The sequence below is a fragment of the Chiroxiphia lanceolata genome, chromosome 2 (genome assembly GCF_009829145.1).
Source record: "Chiroxiphia lanceolata isolate bChiLan1 chromosome 2, bChiLan1.pri, whole genome shotgun sequence".
NCBI lineage: Eukaryota > Metazoa > Chordata > Aves > Passeriformes > Pipridae > Chiroxiphia > Chiroxiphia lanceolata.
In genome coordinates, this window is record NC_045638.1 from 114,470,957 (window position 1) to 114,489,652 (window position 18,696).

Below are 18,696 nucleotides of genomic sequence, written 5' to 3' on the forward strand. Positions count from 1 at the left end.
GCGTAAGCAAGGAAATAACTGTGACTGACTGTCTATACAAAAAATGCCTCCTGAAACACACTTTTTTACAGGGAAAATATGCACCTTCTATTCTGAGGTTTAACTCAGATGTGGAAAGAAAGGAAAAATATTGCAAATTGAGGGAGGAGGAAGCAGTGAGTTAAAAAGAGTCGACTTGCAATTAACTCTGCTCCTGGTACATGGAACATGTGCACAGAGTTAAATGTATTAGTTAACATAACTCCTGTTATTTCTCAGCAAGGTTCCACCTATACTCACTGTAACTTTAAGTATAAAGGCACACACAAACTTTTAGATTACATTTGCATTTCCACAGGTGTTGATCTGGATCCCAAAAGGCAGTAGGTGAAGCCTGGCTCCAGTGCAGGCAAAAAACACCCTCCCAAGTTACCTGCTCTGCTGGACACGAACTGCCAGTTCACATATGGTTAATCTGAGCGCCCAGAGAAACCCAGAATACACAAGGGTTTGCTCAGAAATGTTTAGCTTGAAAACATTTTTGTAACGAATATTTGAGGAAGACACATCCAGGTGGTGTTTTGCTTTAAGGTCCAAATGTACAGATAAAACTAGTTGTAATGTATAAACACAAATATGGAATCAAGCTCCAGAAATAAACCAACTGTTTTTCAAGCAGTTCATGCTTGATACCCCCCACACTTCCTCACCATCCTGTGCGTGCACTTGCAGTAAGTTCCAGGGAAAGATGGGTCACCCAGAAAGAGAGAGCGGAAAAATCTACTTAGGGTGTGAAACACCAGCTAAGCAGTGAAGTTGAAAACTGGATAACTCACACAGGCACGTGGTCTGGCCCAGAAAGAGCAGTTTACACCCATATGCCAAAAAGGAAGTGTAGAAGACTTCTCAAAGCCTTATCTCCACTTGCACACGTAATAAACCACCCCTGGGATCCAGCCACGTCCAGCTCCAGCAGCAGCTGAACATTGCCTCTCCTCAAGAACTGCCCACCCATCACTCCCCCACACTCTCTGGACACTGACCCAGATGTCTTGCTGCTGTGCAAATGTGACTATAAATCAACCACCTTAGTCCCATAAATAGTGGACATTCCAGGGCCTGTTGAGCTGCCCTTGCAGGGCAGTGAGCTGCACACCAGGATCTGCCCTTGGGTAGGGAGGGCAGGGACATAATCTCAAGGTTCCTCCTAGGGGATTCTTTGCCAAAACAGATTCCCGGTTAGTGATCAGCAGCATGCTAGACTTGGAATTCTTAGCCAAGAGATCTACAGGATTGGCTTTAGACATAAACCCTTGACCAAGCCTGGGACTAGGAGTGATCCGCTGCACCTAAACCCCAATCCGAGAAGGAGCTTAGAAAGCAAACAGGGTCCTTTCTGAACCTCATGACTCAAAGGGAGGCCCCCAACCACTTCATCTGACCCTGCCCACTATGCAGTAAATAACCAAGTGTACCTTGCCCTCAAGTCTTGTTAAACCACTGTCACACTGACCAACCAGCTTTACTGGTAAACTGGTTAAGTTAGTATATTATTGCTTCTCTGTTACAACTAAAGCGCACAACTCCACCTGTGATAACTGCTGTGTTTCATTCCATAAACATAATCCTGCCTACCTGGTATTTCCTTTAAAAAATCGATTTCCAGATAGAAAGCAGGTAAACATTGCACACAGGGTGCTTCAGGACACAGCTACTTTGATGAAAACTCTCAAACACATTTCACAAAAGCTCTCTGTCCCCATTTTCCTGCAGAAAGTGGAAAGAGCAGGGAAGGTCTGGAGCAGAAGCAGATCATTTTATCTCCCTACACAGCTCTGTTTGCCAGCTGCAAACAATGACAGCACTAAAGCAGGATTTCTCCAGGAGAATTATGGCATCACACTTCAAGGACAATTCTGCAAGCAATCCCTTCTAGTAACCCCAAAATGAGACTGAGGGCTGGCACAACTGGGCTGTGAAGTAGAGTAACCCTTCCTCTGCAGGGGGCTCAGCAGAGGGCTAAGCTCACATCCTTCCCGTGCAGGAGGATCAAGTCCTTACACTCACCAAGCATGGGGCTGGGAGTTTTGGCTGCCTGCCCCATAGTTTTGAAAGTAGAGTGCCATTTCTCATGTTTAAAGATGTACAGGTGCCTGGGCGTCAGGCACCTGCCCCCTTGAATGGCACAGAGTACCCTCTGTTCCACCAGGGACAGCAAGCTCTAAGCAGCACTGACCTCCCAGACAAAAACTCAGGCAAACTGCATCTCTTCAGCACTGCACGGTAAGAAGAAGCCTCAGCAGGGCACACACGGTTACAGCTCAGCCTCGTAGTAACCCCCAAATTAACACCTCAGAAAAACCCATTTAACTGCTAACTCCTGAGCCCATCCCAAAGCACAGCAGGTCTGCTCACCAGGTACAGCAAACGGTACAGGGAGTCCCCGTCTCTCCCAGCGCCCTCAGTCCTGAGCTTACGGTTCAGCCTCCAAGGAGCCGACATCGCTGGGAAGGCAGGACTGCCAGGGCTGTCACTCATCCAGCAGGAAAACCCCAGTGCTGCACACACTCAGCTGATCCAAAGGGCTTTCCCACTCCAGACAGAGCCCCTGTACTCCTTCCTTGGTGTGCAGCTGGGATCTCTGCTGCAGCTCAGTGGGGAAGGGCAGTGCCCATCCTTCTCCAAGCAAAGCCTTCCCGTGGGTGTCACTTGCCGCCCGCTCACCACATCAGTGGGAATTCAGAGCCAGGCACCAGGAAAAGCTGAGACCTCAGGGCTGTTTTCAGAGGGAAACTTCAGCAGAAAGGCTGAAATGCAGCAAAGCAGCAAAGGCAGCCTGGGAATATCAATGTGTGTTGCCTGTGGCTGAGCAGGAGCCGATTGGCTCCGAACAGCACTGCTGAGGAATATTAAACATCTGAAGGGACAGAATTAAAAGAACTTAAAAGAGCCAGTTATGCTGCTGCAAAACTGACCCCTCAAATCCCTGTTTTAATCCTTTCACATCTATTTTGCAACACATTGAAGGTTTGGAGACTTAATTCTGGTCTCAAATAATGCTGCAGAGAGCAGACGACCTACTTTCTTGGAAAAGAAATACCTCTGAATGGTGTAAGCATGTGCTCACACAGCCCATCACAACAGCTCCCCCAAGCACAAGTGCTGCGAGGTAATTAGCCTTTAATGCAAGAGGCAGATGTCTTTAATTAGAAACGGGAAGAAATGAGTGTCCTGCAGTATTTTAACTGGGGATGCCTTTTAAAACACATCCCCAGTAAGTTCAAAGCGCCGTTACATGAAAAAAATACACAGAAAGACTGATTTTTGAGATGAAACACAACACCTATCTTAGCCTTTGGTAACATGCAATGTTAAGAACTTGCACATATGCACAGTTTTCAGGGCGCCTCGTTTGAACCTCAGTTTATTCTACAATATTGAAAAGACCAAAACAATCAGGTCACCACAGAGGAAAGTAACCATTGAAGAAATTACGCTGGTATGAAATGTTCCTGGTATTCTGTTGAATAGAGATCGACAGAGAAGCATCCCCTGTCATAAACAGCCTGAAATTCCAGTTCACATGTTAGATGAAACAGGCTGAAGAGGTGGCAGAGAGCAGATTTTCCTTTCCCCACTCTCCTCCCTCCCAGCTCTCTCCTCCTTGGCTCCCACATGAAATAGGGAGAGAAAAGAAAGCCAGAAGCCCACCCCAGAGCAAAGCAACTTGTAGAAAAACTGAAGGCCACTGCCAGTTGACTTTAAGTCACTGCCATGACTTAAAGAAAAAGGGTTGCACCCAGAAGCTACTGCTAGGATTCACAGAGATTTCAACCTGAGATAAGAGGGTGAAATTAGATAGGGGGTGAGTCCAGAGAACAACAGCTATCCCACACCACTGACACCTTGGAAACGGGTTTTCTAGCATTTTATCAGAACAGTTCTACAGACACCTCATTTTTCCCTTATTATTTATTATATATTATATATATATATATATAATTATTACTTTGCCAATAGTGATGGAGAAGCAAATTCTACATTACCAGCCCTTTAGGATATACCTAAACCAAGCTTTGCAGAAAATGGAGGAATCCTCTGAGCTACTGCTGCCACCCTCCAAATCCTTCAACCACACACCAACAGCTTGGAAGCTTTTGCAGATTAAGAAAACAAATGCACCCCACTACTAAGGAAACACACACCCACGTGCACACATGCTGGGCTGGGGGAAGGGACAGAGACAGCCGGAGGGGGGAGGAGGAGGAGGAGGAGGGGGAGGAAAAGGAGGAGGAGAAGGGAAGACGCATTCGAAGACACATCCATCTACCTGTCACCTGCACGAGAAACGGTACCAAAAAAGCCCAAACCCAGCTTTTGGTAGGATTTCCCAGCGCTTACCTTCACACAAAGCCCGTGCTAGGAGAGCGGAATGGAGGAGAGCGCGGCGCTGCCTTCCTCTCCTTTTTCCATGAATTATTAATGCTCCCCTAGGATCGCTGGGGGAAGCTGGGAGCCGTCCTCCTCTGCAGCCGTGGGGTTGGCAGGATTGCAGCCCTGCCCCAGGACCATTGTTATCAACCCCAAAGGCTATTTTCAGCTCTTTAATGCTGGTTCTGCCCCTGAAAGAAGGGGAGCTCTGCATTTGCGGGAGGCTCCAACGAGGTAAAATGGATTTCCTCTACTGCCCAGCAGTGAATGGGTAAGAGCTCCTGCCCTGCTTTAGCCAAGAAGGGCAGAAATACAAAGGGAGCCTCTCCCAAACACCAACCATCAGAGGAGCCTGGAAGCTGCGGCCAGGACGGTGATAAGGGGGAACGTGCCCTTCCTGGGGGGATGAGGGCAGAGCCTTTCCCTTCCCACGTACAAAAAAACCCCTGTAAAACAGCGCTGAGGACATCAGCTTAATCTGCTGTGCCATAATCCCAGGAGCATGGAAAGGTGTGGGAGTCCACGGACAGGGAAAACACCTTTGTTTTTCTCCTCACTTGCACCAGCCCAGTGGTGGCTCCCCATGGAAAAACAACAACTGCAGAATCCTTGCTTCCCATGCAGATCAGCTTTCCCAAGCACACAGAAAAGGAAAAGGATTAGGAAAAACCCTCCTGCTGATTGGGCCTTCCCCCCCCCCCCCACTATATATTGGAATTATCTATAGGCACTGCAGAATAATTTGGGGGGGTTCTGTAGTTTTCATTAGAAAGGAACCAGCAGGGAAGCCACTGAGTACAGAGCTCTTCTGTGTGAGCAGGGACAGCAGCATCCATGACTTTGCCCGAGTACATTGTATATGTACTATATGTGCATGTGTCCTTTTTTTTTATGAGAGACCATTTCAAGCAGCTTGTCCCACAACAAACGGAACACTCAGTAAAATGCCTCACTCCCCTCTACATCACACAAATATAGTACAGGTATCTGCATTTCAAAAGAAAACACGTAGTGATGTCAACATTTCATTACAACGCAGGCAGAAGTTCCCCACCGTTGGAAACCAAGGCTCCTCAGGAGCCAGGAGTTACTTTTTCCAGTCTGTGGAATATTAAGCATTAAAGCTGCTAACGTGAATTTCTCAGTTTAACTAAATCTGCTGAGCCGCAGAGCTAATCGTGTAATCCTTACGCCTTCCCTCAGGCAACTACAGCTCCGAGGATGCAGGAGGCAGGATGCAAAATGGAACCCACAGCCTGTCGAGCAGTCAGAAATAGAAAGCCATGGGAAACACAGCGAGAACATTTATCCCCCGAGCAGCCATGTGTTATGCTCAGTGCTCTGCCACAGCTCCGGCCTTTGACAGAAGAGGGCTTGCTCAGAGCAGATGAAAATCCCAAATATTTACAGTTAAAAATCCCGAAGTATCAACAAAACACTTCGGCTCACTGAAGAAGAAATTATTTGTACTTACAAGAAAAAGATCTGTAATAAACCCTGGTAACAAACTGCAGGAGTAATCACCTTCTCTGCACGCATTTCATGCACTGGAATGTTTTCCCTTATCTGACTTCCACTGTCTGGCTATCAAAGACAAAACCACAGGCTGGAGGACAGAAGGGATCAGGAAACAAGAGGCCAAGGTCTTTTCCTTCCTTTCTCTAACGTAGAGTAGCACAGGAACCAACTCAGAGCTCACTACAACACATCTTAGTTAAAACAAGAGAAAACATCCACAAACTGAGATCAGATTCTCATTAAATCATTAATTATGTAGAAAAATGGCTGTAAACTCTCACCATCACCTACGCAACAAACACCTAAAAGCAATCAGTACCTTCAAGACAATCTCACTCGATTCTGCCTCAAAAGCCACTAATCATCACACCTACTGTCCTGTGAAGGCCCCCAGCAGCGAGTGTGAACTACCAACCACTGCGAAACCATCCCTTAATCGACGGCAATTAGAAACCCATTTGCGCAAGCTCTTAGTTATAATTGGAGGGTTTTGCTTCAGTTTAAGGTAGATGATTAGTTTGCATTTAAAAACCAGCATGTGTGCTTTAAGGAAATACAGTTTAATTTACATTCCTCCTATGCCTAGAAATCAAGGAAGAGTCATCATCATCATGGCTAGGTTTCGCCAACAAAGATTTGGGAACGTGGGTAGAGCCCAAGGAAGAGTAAGAAATCCTAATAATCCAAGTGGTCTTTTCGCTTAGCAGAGCTGCCCTGGTGAAGGACGTGATGAACCAGCCCGTGTAAAAACTATGTGGGAACATTATCACAAGATACTGGAGACGTGAACCGACCCTGGAAACAGGGCACAAGTCTTGCTTAAGAGGGAGTAAGTGATGTGCCATAATCAAAGCTGTAATTTGTTCCATTCAAGCTCATCTGTAAACACCTTGAAAGTAAGATCAGTCTTCCCAGGAGAGGTGCTCTAACCAGTACCTGGGCTGTGGTTGCACTGAGCTTCCATGTGAAAATGAAAGTTTCTCACCTTGCTCATCTTATCAGCCTCATCAGACGACTCCAGGTCCTGCGTTTCTGCCTCCTCTGGAGCTGTGTCGGCAGAGCTGTCCGGGTCACCACAAAGGGAGTGCCCTGCCAAAATGGAGATGTGTGAAAACACAGCCAGAAACCCCCAAAAATCCAAAAATCTGGGTGCAACCACAGAGCTCCCGTGGAAGGCCAGGCCCCATCCCGCACACAAGCACATTCCAACAGGACGTTGTGCCGGGGGCACTCAGTGACCTCAACGGAGGGTTTACAGCACCAGGTTTAACAACAGGTGTAAAAATAAACAGGTTATGGCCAGACACACTATTTAGTCAGAAACTACAAAAGCCAGTTCAGAGATAAGGCTAAAATGTCACATTGAAATTCTTACATTCAGCATTCGTTTCTTGGCTGGTGAGCAGTTGCCAAGGACCTTTATACCTCAGTGGTTTCAAATGGAAACTCTGGTATGCAGTGCAAGCCTTGGCCAGCCCTTCCCCTGGGTTAAGGTCAGACATGGTGACTCTAAATGGCTTGCAGCTTCGGCCTAAGAAACCCGCTTCTGAGTCTCTGTGTTGATTTTTAAGGAAGCAAACCCAGTTTTAGCAATTTTAGGAGCCCATTAAATTAACTGAACACTAGATCTCATTTCCATCACTACATGGCAATACCTCTGCACTCCTGAGCACTCTCCTGGAGACTGTGTTGTTGATACAGCTGGTAACTCCTTTGTGACTTCTTGTCACCAAGTGACTAAAGAAGAGAACTAATCCCCGACTCAGAGCTCTGGCACAAGTAACTTTTTTCTGAGTTTTTCTCTGGCTCAGGTAGCTGTTAGAGGCAGTGTTACTACACCTTCGCCACTTTTCACATAAAACCAAATTTTATATCCATCCAGCTCCCAGCTATGGCAAACTACACTGACTAGTGATGGACTGAACTCTGCCAAGAATCTCCTGTGTGCCTCAAGCCAACATAAAGATATTTTACACGCTGAGTCCACACGCTAATTCCTTTTATCCAGAAAGATGGAAAGAGACTATTTACAACGGCCTGGAGGGACAGGATAAGGAGGAATGGCTTCAAACTGACAGAGGGCAGGGTTAGATGGGATACTGGAAGAAATTCTTCCCTGTGAGGAAGGTGAGGCCCTGGCACAGGTTGCCCAGAGAAGGTGTGGATGCCCCATCCCTGGAAGTGTCCAAGGCCAGACTGGCCAGAGCTTGGAGCAACCTGGGATAGTGGAAGATGTCCCTTTTAGACCCCATTATCAAAAATGATTTGCATGACTGTGCAAGATTTCCACTTTTTTGTGTCCAGAAATAATTTGGAAAAATTGAAATTCAGAAACTGAGAAATAAATTCAGAACATATTCTGCACACTGGGATGCAGCTAAAGTGGACATCAGTGAAATGAAAAGGACATAAAAGGTAGTTCAGAGCTGACCTGGAAGACAGGCCTCTCTTCTGAAAAGGCAGGGTTTACTTTTGAAAAAGATGTGCCTGTAGGGGTTGTTTGGCAACACAAAATCTACCTGAAGAAGTGGAGTTTTTTCTGTAAGAAGTTAATTTTTCTGAGCCTTGCCCAGATTTTATCAACTCGCACTATCAGCTTTCTGTTCTCCCTATTAATGTGTGAAAAAGAATTCTTAAACCCGTTAAGGTGTCCATTTCAAAAATAAGAGAAATGCTGTGTGTCATAATCTGTGTGGGGCAGTCTGTTTTTCTTCATTGCAATTAGTTTCCCATTACAAGCTGTGTGAAATATACTTTACAGTGGTTTCTCAGCCCAAACCAAGGCAATTATTTTGGGGAGGTGGCTGCTTTCTGCTTTTAAGCAACCACTTTTTCTCTTCCTGAATGTTAAAACAGCACTTAATCTGTTTCCTGCAGTATAAACACTTTTACCCAGCAGACAGCAATCTCTCACTCTAGCAGTCACACAGCACGTGTGCTCAGGGTATTTCTACTGTCCCCAGCTGCCAAAGCCAACTCGACTTTAGCAGCTTATCTGCTGGTTGTTAAATGCAGTCAGATCAATAATGCTGCACGTTCCTGCCTGTTAATACCTCCCAGTTACCGTCCCACTTCTGTCAGGTTCATTACATCACCTTCTTTTTTGCCCTGTAAATCTTTATTAGCTCTGCCAGGAGCTCTGAGGAGAACGAGCTCGTTTCCTTCAGCAGCCCCTGAGTGCTGCCTGATCACTGCCATTCGCTGCCTTTACTTGACATTAAGGAATTAGAAAGGGAAATCCAAAAAGCTGCAGGAAAAGGGGGTCAAATCCACATGGCCACCAGCACAGATGGAGGTCACACAAGCTCCCAAGCTGCCTCAGCAGTGTAATATCCATGACATTGTGACTAATGCCCATTAAATAACTGCCACTTATAGCCAGAACTAGCAAAATAAAAGGAAGTCTTATATCACTGGAGTAAAGGTGCTGGGGCTTAAAGGCTTGAAGAATCATGGAAAACTTAAGCACCAGGCCAACACCTGGCTAAAATTTTCCACGGCTGCTGCTTCCAGTTTGCAGGGTTGGAGATTTTAACGAGACCTCCATGATACCTGGTACCACTCTTAAAGCCAGCCTGCTTCTTGGTGCCAGACTACATTTTTTTTTTCAACGCAGTGGAAATGAAAACTCCGAGGCAAGCTCTGCCAGCTGTGGTGCAAGGCTCAGAAGCCTGAGCTCCACTAACCCAAAAGGCAGCCCACAAATCAGGAACCCTGCATCTAATTCCCAAGGGTGTGGAATGGGCAATGCTGGATTTAGTCCTCCCAGTGGTAGCAATGAGGATGTGCTGGCAGGGGCTGCCACATGCCAGCAATGCCAGAAGCAACGACAGGTTCGGAGGGTTGAAAGTTTTGGGTTGTACCTTTAAGGTGCCTCAATCTCTTGAGCAGCTTGTTCTACACAGCTCAGAGCCCCACACAACACCAAGGCAGAGCTCTGGCCATAAGCTAAAACACAAGTTCCACCTCACTATGAGGAAGAACTTCTTTCCATAGAGGGTGGCAGAGCATTGGAACAGCTGCCCAGGGAGGATGTGGAGTCTCCCTGTCTGGAGACATTCCAGACCCACCTGGATGAGTTCCTCCTGTATCTCCTGAGTGACCTGCCTTGGCAGGGGGCTTGGACTGGGTGATCTCCACAGGTCCCTTCCAACCCTGACTATTCTGGGATTCTGAGATTCTCTCTGCCATTAAACAGTACATTTTAATACAAATTGTTAGGAAACTGTCACTCAGATTAAATTTTTATTTAAGGTGACATTTTGCTATAAATCCACAATAAAAAAGGTGAGTGTGCATTTTTTTCTTTCATGCAAAAGAATTCTGGTTAGCTCTAAAACACTGAAACATGAAAGAAGGAAACATCATTTTTACACTGGGGCATTTTGTCCCATTGGGAAGTCCCACAGAGCAGATAACTTCTCCAAAGACCTGGAAAACTGAGCTACAGCTGCCATAGTTTCAGTCAACCTGAACTAACTGGGAAACTAACTGCAATTCATAGAGAGCTATAGAACAATCCCATAAATCTCTTTCCATTTTGAATCTCAGAATCATTTAGGTTGGAAAAGACCTCCGGGATCATCGAGTCCCCCCTGTGCCCACCTTGTCCCCCAGCCCAGAGCACTGAGTGCCACATCCAGTCCTTCCTTGAACACCTCCAGGGATGGGGACTCCACCACCTCCCTGGGCAGCCCTTTCAGTGCCTGACCGCCCTTTCCAGGAAGAAATTCCTCCTGATGTCCAACCTGACCCTCTCCTGGCACAGCTGGAGGCCGTTCCCTCTCCTCCTGTCCCTTGTTCCCTGGGAGCAGAGCCCGACACCCCCTGGCTCCCCCCTCCTGTCAGGGAGTTGCAAGAGCCAGAAGGTCCCCCCTGAGCCTCCTTTTCTCCAGGCTGAACCCCCCCCAGCTCCCTCAGCTGCTCCTGCTGCTCCAGCCCCTTCCCCAGCTCTGTTCCCTTCCCTGGACACGCTCCAGCCCCTCCATGTCTTTCTTGAAGTGAAGGAACTCTGTTGCCTCTCTTTCCATTCCAACGGTAATAAATTCTCAAATACAGAAAAATCTACACTGAATGTCATTCAGTTCAATCCCTCTCCTTGGGAAAAATGCAGATTCATTGCAACTTGCCTTGTACCACCTGTACTGTGGCCACTTTCCACCCTCCCCAGGCCAGAAGCTGAGTCAGTGCTTGAGGAGTCCGTTGGGAATAAACAGGAGTTTCCATAGGCATACAAATGAAGTGTGTGCTCAGAGACCTTGGGACATCAGGAATTCAGTAACACCATCCTCACTCCAGCAGGGGGCGCAGCAGCACCGCAGGAATTTTGGGAATTTGGGATGAAAAATGTAATTCTAATCCCCAAACCCTCCGATGGCTGCGGCAGGAAATGCTCCTGGAACTGTTAAATCAAGCCCTGAATGAGAACAGTACTTTTTCCTGAAATTATCCATCTTCCTCATGAAAATAACCCTGAAGAAATTAAGGTTATTGTTGGCCTCAGCTCATTCTGAAATCCAAATTACTTATCCTAAGGGGACCTGTGACAGAACGAGGATGGAATAAAAAACAGTGGCCATCCTTACAGTGCAAAAAAAATTTGTTTCAGCTTTATACCACAGACTTTAGAGCGTGTAACTTCAGCCTCTGGGTGCTTTGTAAACAACAAAATAACAGATCCTCAGAAACACCTGGGTGCTTCCTATCTTAAATAGAGCCATTCCTGATGGGGGGCACTTTCTTTTTTAGCCTTTATCCATTCTACATGGTGATTTATACACTTCACAGTTATCCCTGCAGAGTTATCCCTCATGCCAAAGGTCTCCAAAATACAGGAGCATGCAAAGCCTAAACTGCAGAAATTCTACCCCAGAGTTAAAAAAAGGGAGTGAACTGTGGGAAAACCACAAACAAATACGGATACTACTCCCATTCCCAAATCCCCTTCTAATAGCAAAATATCATCTTGATGATTTGAGGCAGATTTGCTGTATTTCCAGCTTCCAGCTTCCTCTCACTCCCTGGACTGAGGGGAACAGAGTGGGGAGACAAAACACTCCTCATGGGAAGGGGAGACAGATCTCACTGTGCCTTTTAGGCAGTAAGGAAAACATGCTGCAGGGCTCCAGCCAGAATGAGAGCCAAATTTATGCAGGAGGGAAGACTGAGAGCCAGGAAAAGCAGTAAGAGATGAAAGGAACAAAACTTGTGGCTTTCCAAGCCCGATGCAGCACAAATTCCATGGGGGAAGTACAAATCATACCCAAAATGATACTTTTCACATCAATGAGAGGTAAAAAACCCAAGGTCATCTCAAGAATAACCTGTTAAGTAAAGTCACAGTGAAGTAATTGCTTGCCACAGAGCTGATTTGCAGCTCTAGCCCCAACCTCTGCATATACAAGGGAGCTTCAGATGATGAAAGAGTTGCAAGAGATGTTGGATTTAACAGGAGCACCAGCAGTCACTTCAGGGAGGTCGACTCCCAGAAACACAGCCCTGCTTTGCTCCTGAAGACCTCACACTGAGTAGCAAGGCAATGGGAAAGATTCCTTAAAAAAAAAAAATGTACAGCATTTCAACAGCATCTTTCTATTGAAAATACACAATATGATCTGCCTCATGCCCTTTTCTGCCTTCACAGCTGATGAAGAATTGCTAGTGAGGAAGATAACGATAAGACAGCACGATCAGTCAACTAGATCCTGGATTTCTGGGGAATGGATGTGCCTACAGGTGATGTGTATCTGCTGGCACTCTAGCCTATCAGTGTTTCACCCCCCTGATGAAAGGGAGGCTACACTGCTTGAGGACCAAAGACAGAATCTGTGTGCTATAAATAAAGCATTCAAGAGAAATCACAGAGCAGATCTGCCTGGCCAGCCAAACTGCCTGGAATCAACAGGGACACAAATAAATAGGTCAGTGGGTATTTCATACTTGACTGCTCTCTGCAAGAAGCTGTGTAGCTGAGACCAAAAACCTAAGACACAGCCACGATGTCTCAAATAAAAGCACTTTTTAAGTCCTCTTTTTAAGATTTTGTGTGGTAACAAATCCCTGGCAAAGCAGAGGGACAGAAGAAGAAAGGCTTCAATAAACACTGTGTTCTACAAACACAGTGGGAAGTGGATGGGGAAGATCAAAAACATCTGCCTCACAACTGCACACTTGGGTGCAGATCCTTGATTTCACTCCCACCTCAGGTTAAGTCATCCCAAATGAGAGCACTGGCATGGTTTAGCTTTAATCATCACCTGAACATGGTCCTCAGAGGCCTATTTCATATGGCAACTACAGGTGCTTCCAGAAGCTGCCAGAGACACCCCACACCTGCTGATGAGCTCCTGCTGGCTGAAGAAATATCCCTCTCCCTTTGAGGAGCAACAAAGGTGAATCCCACCTCAACATCTGCTGTGTTTTGAAGGAAAGCAAATGTCAGGAGAGCTCCAGCTTCTGTGCCGCCCGTGGCCTCAAAGGGAGAGTGAAGGAGCTGGCTGAGCACACCACAAGTGAAGGGCAGCTGCAGCCAGAGAAATACAAGGGAAAAGGAAGCCCTGAGGCTTAGCCCTGTTCATGGGGAGCTATTCAGGAAAGAGGTGGTTTGGCCCACCAGAAAATTCACATGGTCACAGCAGGACACGGGAGAACAAGGAGCTGTTCCACACGACTGCGACAACTGCACAACCCAGCTTGGGAGAAGGTCACAAAGGAGGACAGGCATGACTCAAGTTGAGGGCAGCACAAAAGGAGTGTGTCTGCAAAGCAGCAGAGGTGGGAGGTCTGTTTTTGCCATGAAATGCCTATCAGCCATGTCCTACATCTTCATTTCACATGGGTCATGCAGGGATATTACTCTTCTGAAGGCACACGCTGGGATGCTCGGACACATTCGGCAAACCCTGCACTATCTCACCCTCAGCGAGGGAAAGGACCCTCAAAGACTCTCCAAATAATGCTGTAGAGAACTGACAGTAGCAGAGAAACTGCTTGTTGAGACCTGCTGTTGAGCCCCTGTGTTCTGGAATGTCACTGCTCTGCCTCAGGAATCACTACATCCCGTAAATACAACAGTCCTAATTCCCAATTATTTGCACCCAGAGCAGACACTCAGTGAAAAGTTAAGGTGTGAGGACTCAACGCTCAGAGTTACAGTGAAAAAGCCCAGGCAAGGACGAGAGGATGGGGCCTGTGAGGAGCTGCTGTTAAGTAGTGAATGGGGGCATCTTGTGGCCGTCTATAAAAATGTACACGACGACCTCGAGTTTTTCAGCACAAAAGCCTAACTGGGAAAACTTCCATTGAAGTTAAAAGGGGAAAATGTCCTGAAAATGTTTAATTTTAACTGCCTTTGGGGGTTTAGCCCACATTCTTACATGAGGTTGCTTTTATCAGTCCCCTCAGAGGGATTTGCAATAAGCTGTTTTTGAAGCTTTCTTGTTCCCGCTTATTCCACTTGCTATGAATATCCCACTCCCAAAGCCAGCCTAGCTTCCAGCTTTCCCTTTCCCCATCACATGTTCCCACCAGCTAAACATTTTTGCTAGGTCACTTTCAGGAAATATTACAGAATCCCAGAATCATTTAGGTTGGAAAAGACCTCTGAGATCCTTGAATCAAAATTTTGTCTGATCCCCACCTTGTCCCCCAGCCCAGAGCACTGAGTGCCACATCCAGTCCTTCCTTGAACACCTCCAGGGATGGGGACTCCACCACCTCCCTGGGCAGCCCCTTCCAATGCCTAACCATCCTTTCCATGAAGAAATTCTTCCTGATATCAAACTGAACCTCCCCTAGTGTGGCTTGAGGCCATTTCCTCTTGTCCTGTCAAATAACAGGATTCAAACAATAGGTTTTTAAGGCAAACCAGAGCAGCATCCTGAAATGTTGCAGCAGGCTGTACCTCCCTGACCCTTTGCCTGCAGACATGACTCAGCTTGGTCCTGAGCCCAAGCAAACTGTCTTTCCCTGTGGGTCCTTCACTTGGGCTCAGCATCATGTTAATGCCCTCACAGCATCCTGGGTTAGCTCCAGTTTGCACCTGGACTCATCCCAGAAGCCCCGACACCAGGTGACTGCAGCAGTTGGACATGTCCTGGGAGAAGGCTGACTTAACACCAGTGAAGTGCATCAACAGCCCTGTGCCTCCTCCAGCTTTTTATTCCAAAAAGTTTCATAGTTGTCAAGACAATTATTTTGACATTTATGAAACCTTTGGCTTGAGGGAGGAAAAAAACCCACAGTTATTTTGACATATCCAGATGCCATTTAGTTTTGGCTGAAAGTCAGAATTTACCTCAGCTCAAAATAGTTTTAATTAGCTAGAAACAACTTCATTTTGGCCATTCCATTAATTTTTCCTGTTTTTCAAGTTATTCCAAAAAAAACTGAAGCAAGGAGGTATAACCAGTGTCCTCTTCTGTTTTCAGGTACAGGGGAACATTTAGAAGTTGGGCAAGTAAGACTTGACTAAGCAGGCAGGAAAGAGGAGCTTTCCAGTTATCCCACTGCAATTCCCAACACTGATGCCTTACGTGCTAATGGCTAGCAACCACTGCGGAGGCAGTCCTGCTCTTCCTCAACCATTTCTTTTATCCAGCCTTTCCCTCAGGTCCTGTTCCTGGTCACAGAGAGCAGAGATTGGAGCTGCCCCTCAGGAGGAAGCTGAAGATCCCGCTGAGCTCTGATCCCAGGCTCTTCTTCTCCAGCTGAACATTCCAAGTGCCCTCAGCTGCTCCTCATGTGGCCCCTCCAGACCCTTCACCATCCTCATGTCCCTGCTCTGGACACTCTCCAGTAGCGTTTGATCTTTCTCACATTGTGGTTCCCAAAACCGCACACAAAATGCTTATACCCTCTTCCTTCCCTTGCCATGGGCAAGGGATTTTCCTGTGGGCAAATCCAGAGGTAAAAGCACCTCCTGAGCTGCCCAGAAGTGAGCCATTAGTTCTCTGTGGGCACAGCTGGAGGATGTGACACGCATTTGGTGACGGCAGATGTGTCACAACCTGACCATGAACACAGCCATCCTTCATTGGTACCACTGCTGACACCTTACAGCTTCCAGAGCCCCCCTGCATTATCTGCCCAGTGCACTCAAGAGTGCAGTTCCCCTCCCTCCCACCACGGACTTTACACACAGGGATCAACGGGGCTACACCAGCACATAGCAAATGTGAATCCTCCTCCCGGTGATTTCCACACTGAGCCCAGTACCTTGGCTGCCCCCAGCAAACACCAGGGTGCTGTCACCCAGCTCAGGGGGGTTCTCCAGGCGACGTGGGGGCGGCTGCAGCAGCTTCTGCCCTTCCTCTATCTCGGGGTGGGTGCGCACGGTGAGACACAGCACAGGCTGCACCAGGGCGTCCTTCAGCAGGGCCGAGTCCAGCTCCTCAGCAGCTCTCTTGTTGATCTCCACAATTTCATCACCAGCTTTCAGGCCTGTGACAGAGAGGAACAGGTAAGACTTGCACGGCAGTGCTCCCCACAGACATCAAGGAGCTCAGCCGGGTGTGTGTGAAGTGCCGGTGTCTGTCTAGACAAAAAGTAATAATTTATGACTGCAAATGTAGTAGAATTTGATGGACTTTTGTGAGATCTGTTGTCTGATTCCTCCCGTAGGAAGTCCCTCACAATGTACCAGCAACAAGATACCCCCTTTGTCTTCACTCTGCAAGGGAACAACTGCTGTGCCACACACCTCCCTACATAACACATCACTCCTAAATAAACAGATACAGAAGGACAGTCAGACTTGTGAGGTACTGCACACAGGATGCGGGAAGGTTGGAGCAGCTGGGCTGGCTTGATTCTTGCTTTTAACTTTCTATATAAGCTTTTATTTGAAGTGGTCACTGAGGAGAAGGGAAAACATGTCCTGCTCTGCCAAGGTGTAGGACTTGGCACCTCCAGGCCTACCAGTCCTACCAGGGTGTCCCCCCGGCCCTTCTTGAATCCCATCCCAGCACACGGATCTTCAAAAAGCAAGTCTGAGCTCTTGGTAAGTTAGTAATGGGGTTTTTTCCAGCCTGATTGCAGGAGTTATTTATAGCAGCAGTGGCACCCAAGGGAAAAGGGGATCTGCTGAGGAAACAGCTGACTCTGGCACATCCAGGGGCAAGGCAGCGATGCTGATGGACAATGTGCAGCCCTCTGAGGGGATACGGGAAACCTGACCTTCCCCATGGCCACCTGGGCCCACTTTAGGGTCAGGCAGGCAGCAGCAAGTCAGGGTGCACAAGTGCTGACAGCCCTGGATGTTGGATCATCCTGGTCACCGTCCTGGCATTTACAGGGATGAGAGCTGGAATTCACAGGGTCTAAGGTGAGCTGCCCTCGTGCCACCCAGTCCTCTGGCAGGACAGCCATGCAAAGGATGAATCTTGCCACCTTCAAAGCCTGGATGAGAGGCCAGACTCCATGAGCCTGTGCTGTGAGCAGAGCTTAGCTGCATCCTCCAGGAAACACGGTACCTACCCACATTCATGGAAAAATGTGGAAGGGAGGAGGCTAAAGAGCTTCAGCCTTCTCTAGGAAAATGGAGACCTTTCTAAATAGGTGTAATTGTGCCCAGAAACTGTAGTGTGGAGTGTGGTTTTGGAGAGAATAGAGTGAACTAGATAGAATAGCTACAAAGTAAATGGACTGTAAAATCATATTTGAAAGAAGGACCAAACAAGGCAAGTCAAGCATTTTGCATTATTTCATTTATTCTACTTAGTGATTCTGTGGCACAATAGTAGCACACTAATAGGTCTGCAACCATAAATATTGTATCTGGGGCTTCATTTGCCCTCTGTAAACCTTGTTTTGAATTATCTGGGATAAAGCATCGTGTCTGTCTCAGTACAGTCAAGGACCTCAAACTCCAACAAGAGAATGTCTCGCTAACGCAGACCAACAGAAGAAACAAAAAGATAAATCATAAAAATTACTAGAAGAAAGTAAAGTTTTCTAATTGGAGAAAAGATCGGGAATTAAATGCTGTATCTCATCTGGTGAGACTCACTGTAGGAAGTGCAGTCAAATATAGACATGCATGTAAATAATGGGATGCAGAGGGAGTTTCCCCCCCTGCTTTCAGTGAACTCGGGGTATCTTGTCACAACATCCTGCCACGTGCTGTTCATACAGAAGTGGCTTTTCAGATCAATTCTGAAGAGCAACATAACCCTGAGTTTTCATCAGATGTTTTAGCGCTCCAGCCCCACAGGAGGCAGTCTGTGTTCACAAATCCATTCAAACTGTTCTTCAAACAGTAACTAAAAGCAGAACAGGGAAGCCCTGCTGAAGCCCCCTCCACCCTCACCCTCACATTTGTTTTGCTCCCCACAGGAAGCCCCCAGGGTTTCATTTCCCTGTGGCAGGCTGGCAGAGAGCCCCCCAACCCCCTGCTCAGGGCTTTTGGCAGGATATTCATCCTGTTAGCCAGGGAATTGTACGGGGCCAACCCAGGGTGATGAGGGACAGGAAAGATGGTCTTGTCAAGCTTAACAAACACACAGAGCAGCCTCTAGAACCACCTATGTGGTTTTCTGAAGTTGGGGTTAGAGGCCACAGCTGGGTGAAACTCCAGGCTGTTCCCCATCCCCTGACCACAGCTTCTTCCTTCCCCATTTTGCTGTCCCTGCACTGTGCCACTTCTGCCCCTCGCTCCCTGCCACATAAACCAGCTCCATCTGCCAGGGGGTCACAAAAACTGCCACAGCAGTTTTCTATCAAGCCAGGGAGCCGGGCTGGCTCAGAGTGCCAGAGTCAGCACAAGGCCAA

At 47.3% G+C, this 18,696-nt stretch overlaps 1 protein-coding gene across 1 annotated transcript in view; it reads right to left on the reverse strand.

The window, feature by feature from the left end:
- The window catches only part of TIAM1 (TIAM Rac1 associated GEF 1), a 136,226-nt gene that overhangs the window by 17,771 nt on the left and 99,759 nt on the right, over positions 1-18,696 (reverse strand). Inside the window, 2 exon segments of the mRNA XM_032679472.1 lie at positions 6,914-7,017; positions 16,144-16,368. Of these exon segments, the coding sequence (XP_032535363.1) occupies positions 6,914-7,017; positions 16,144-16,368 (329 nt within the window).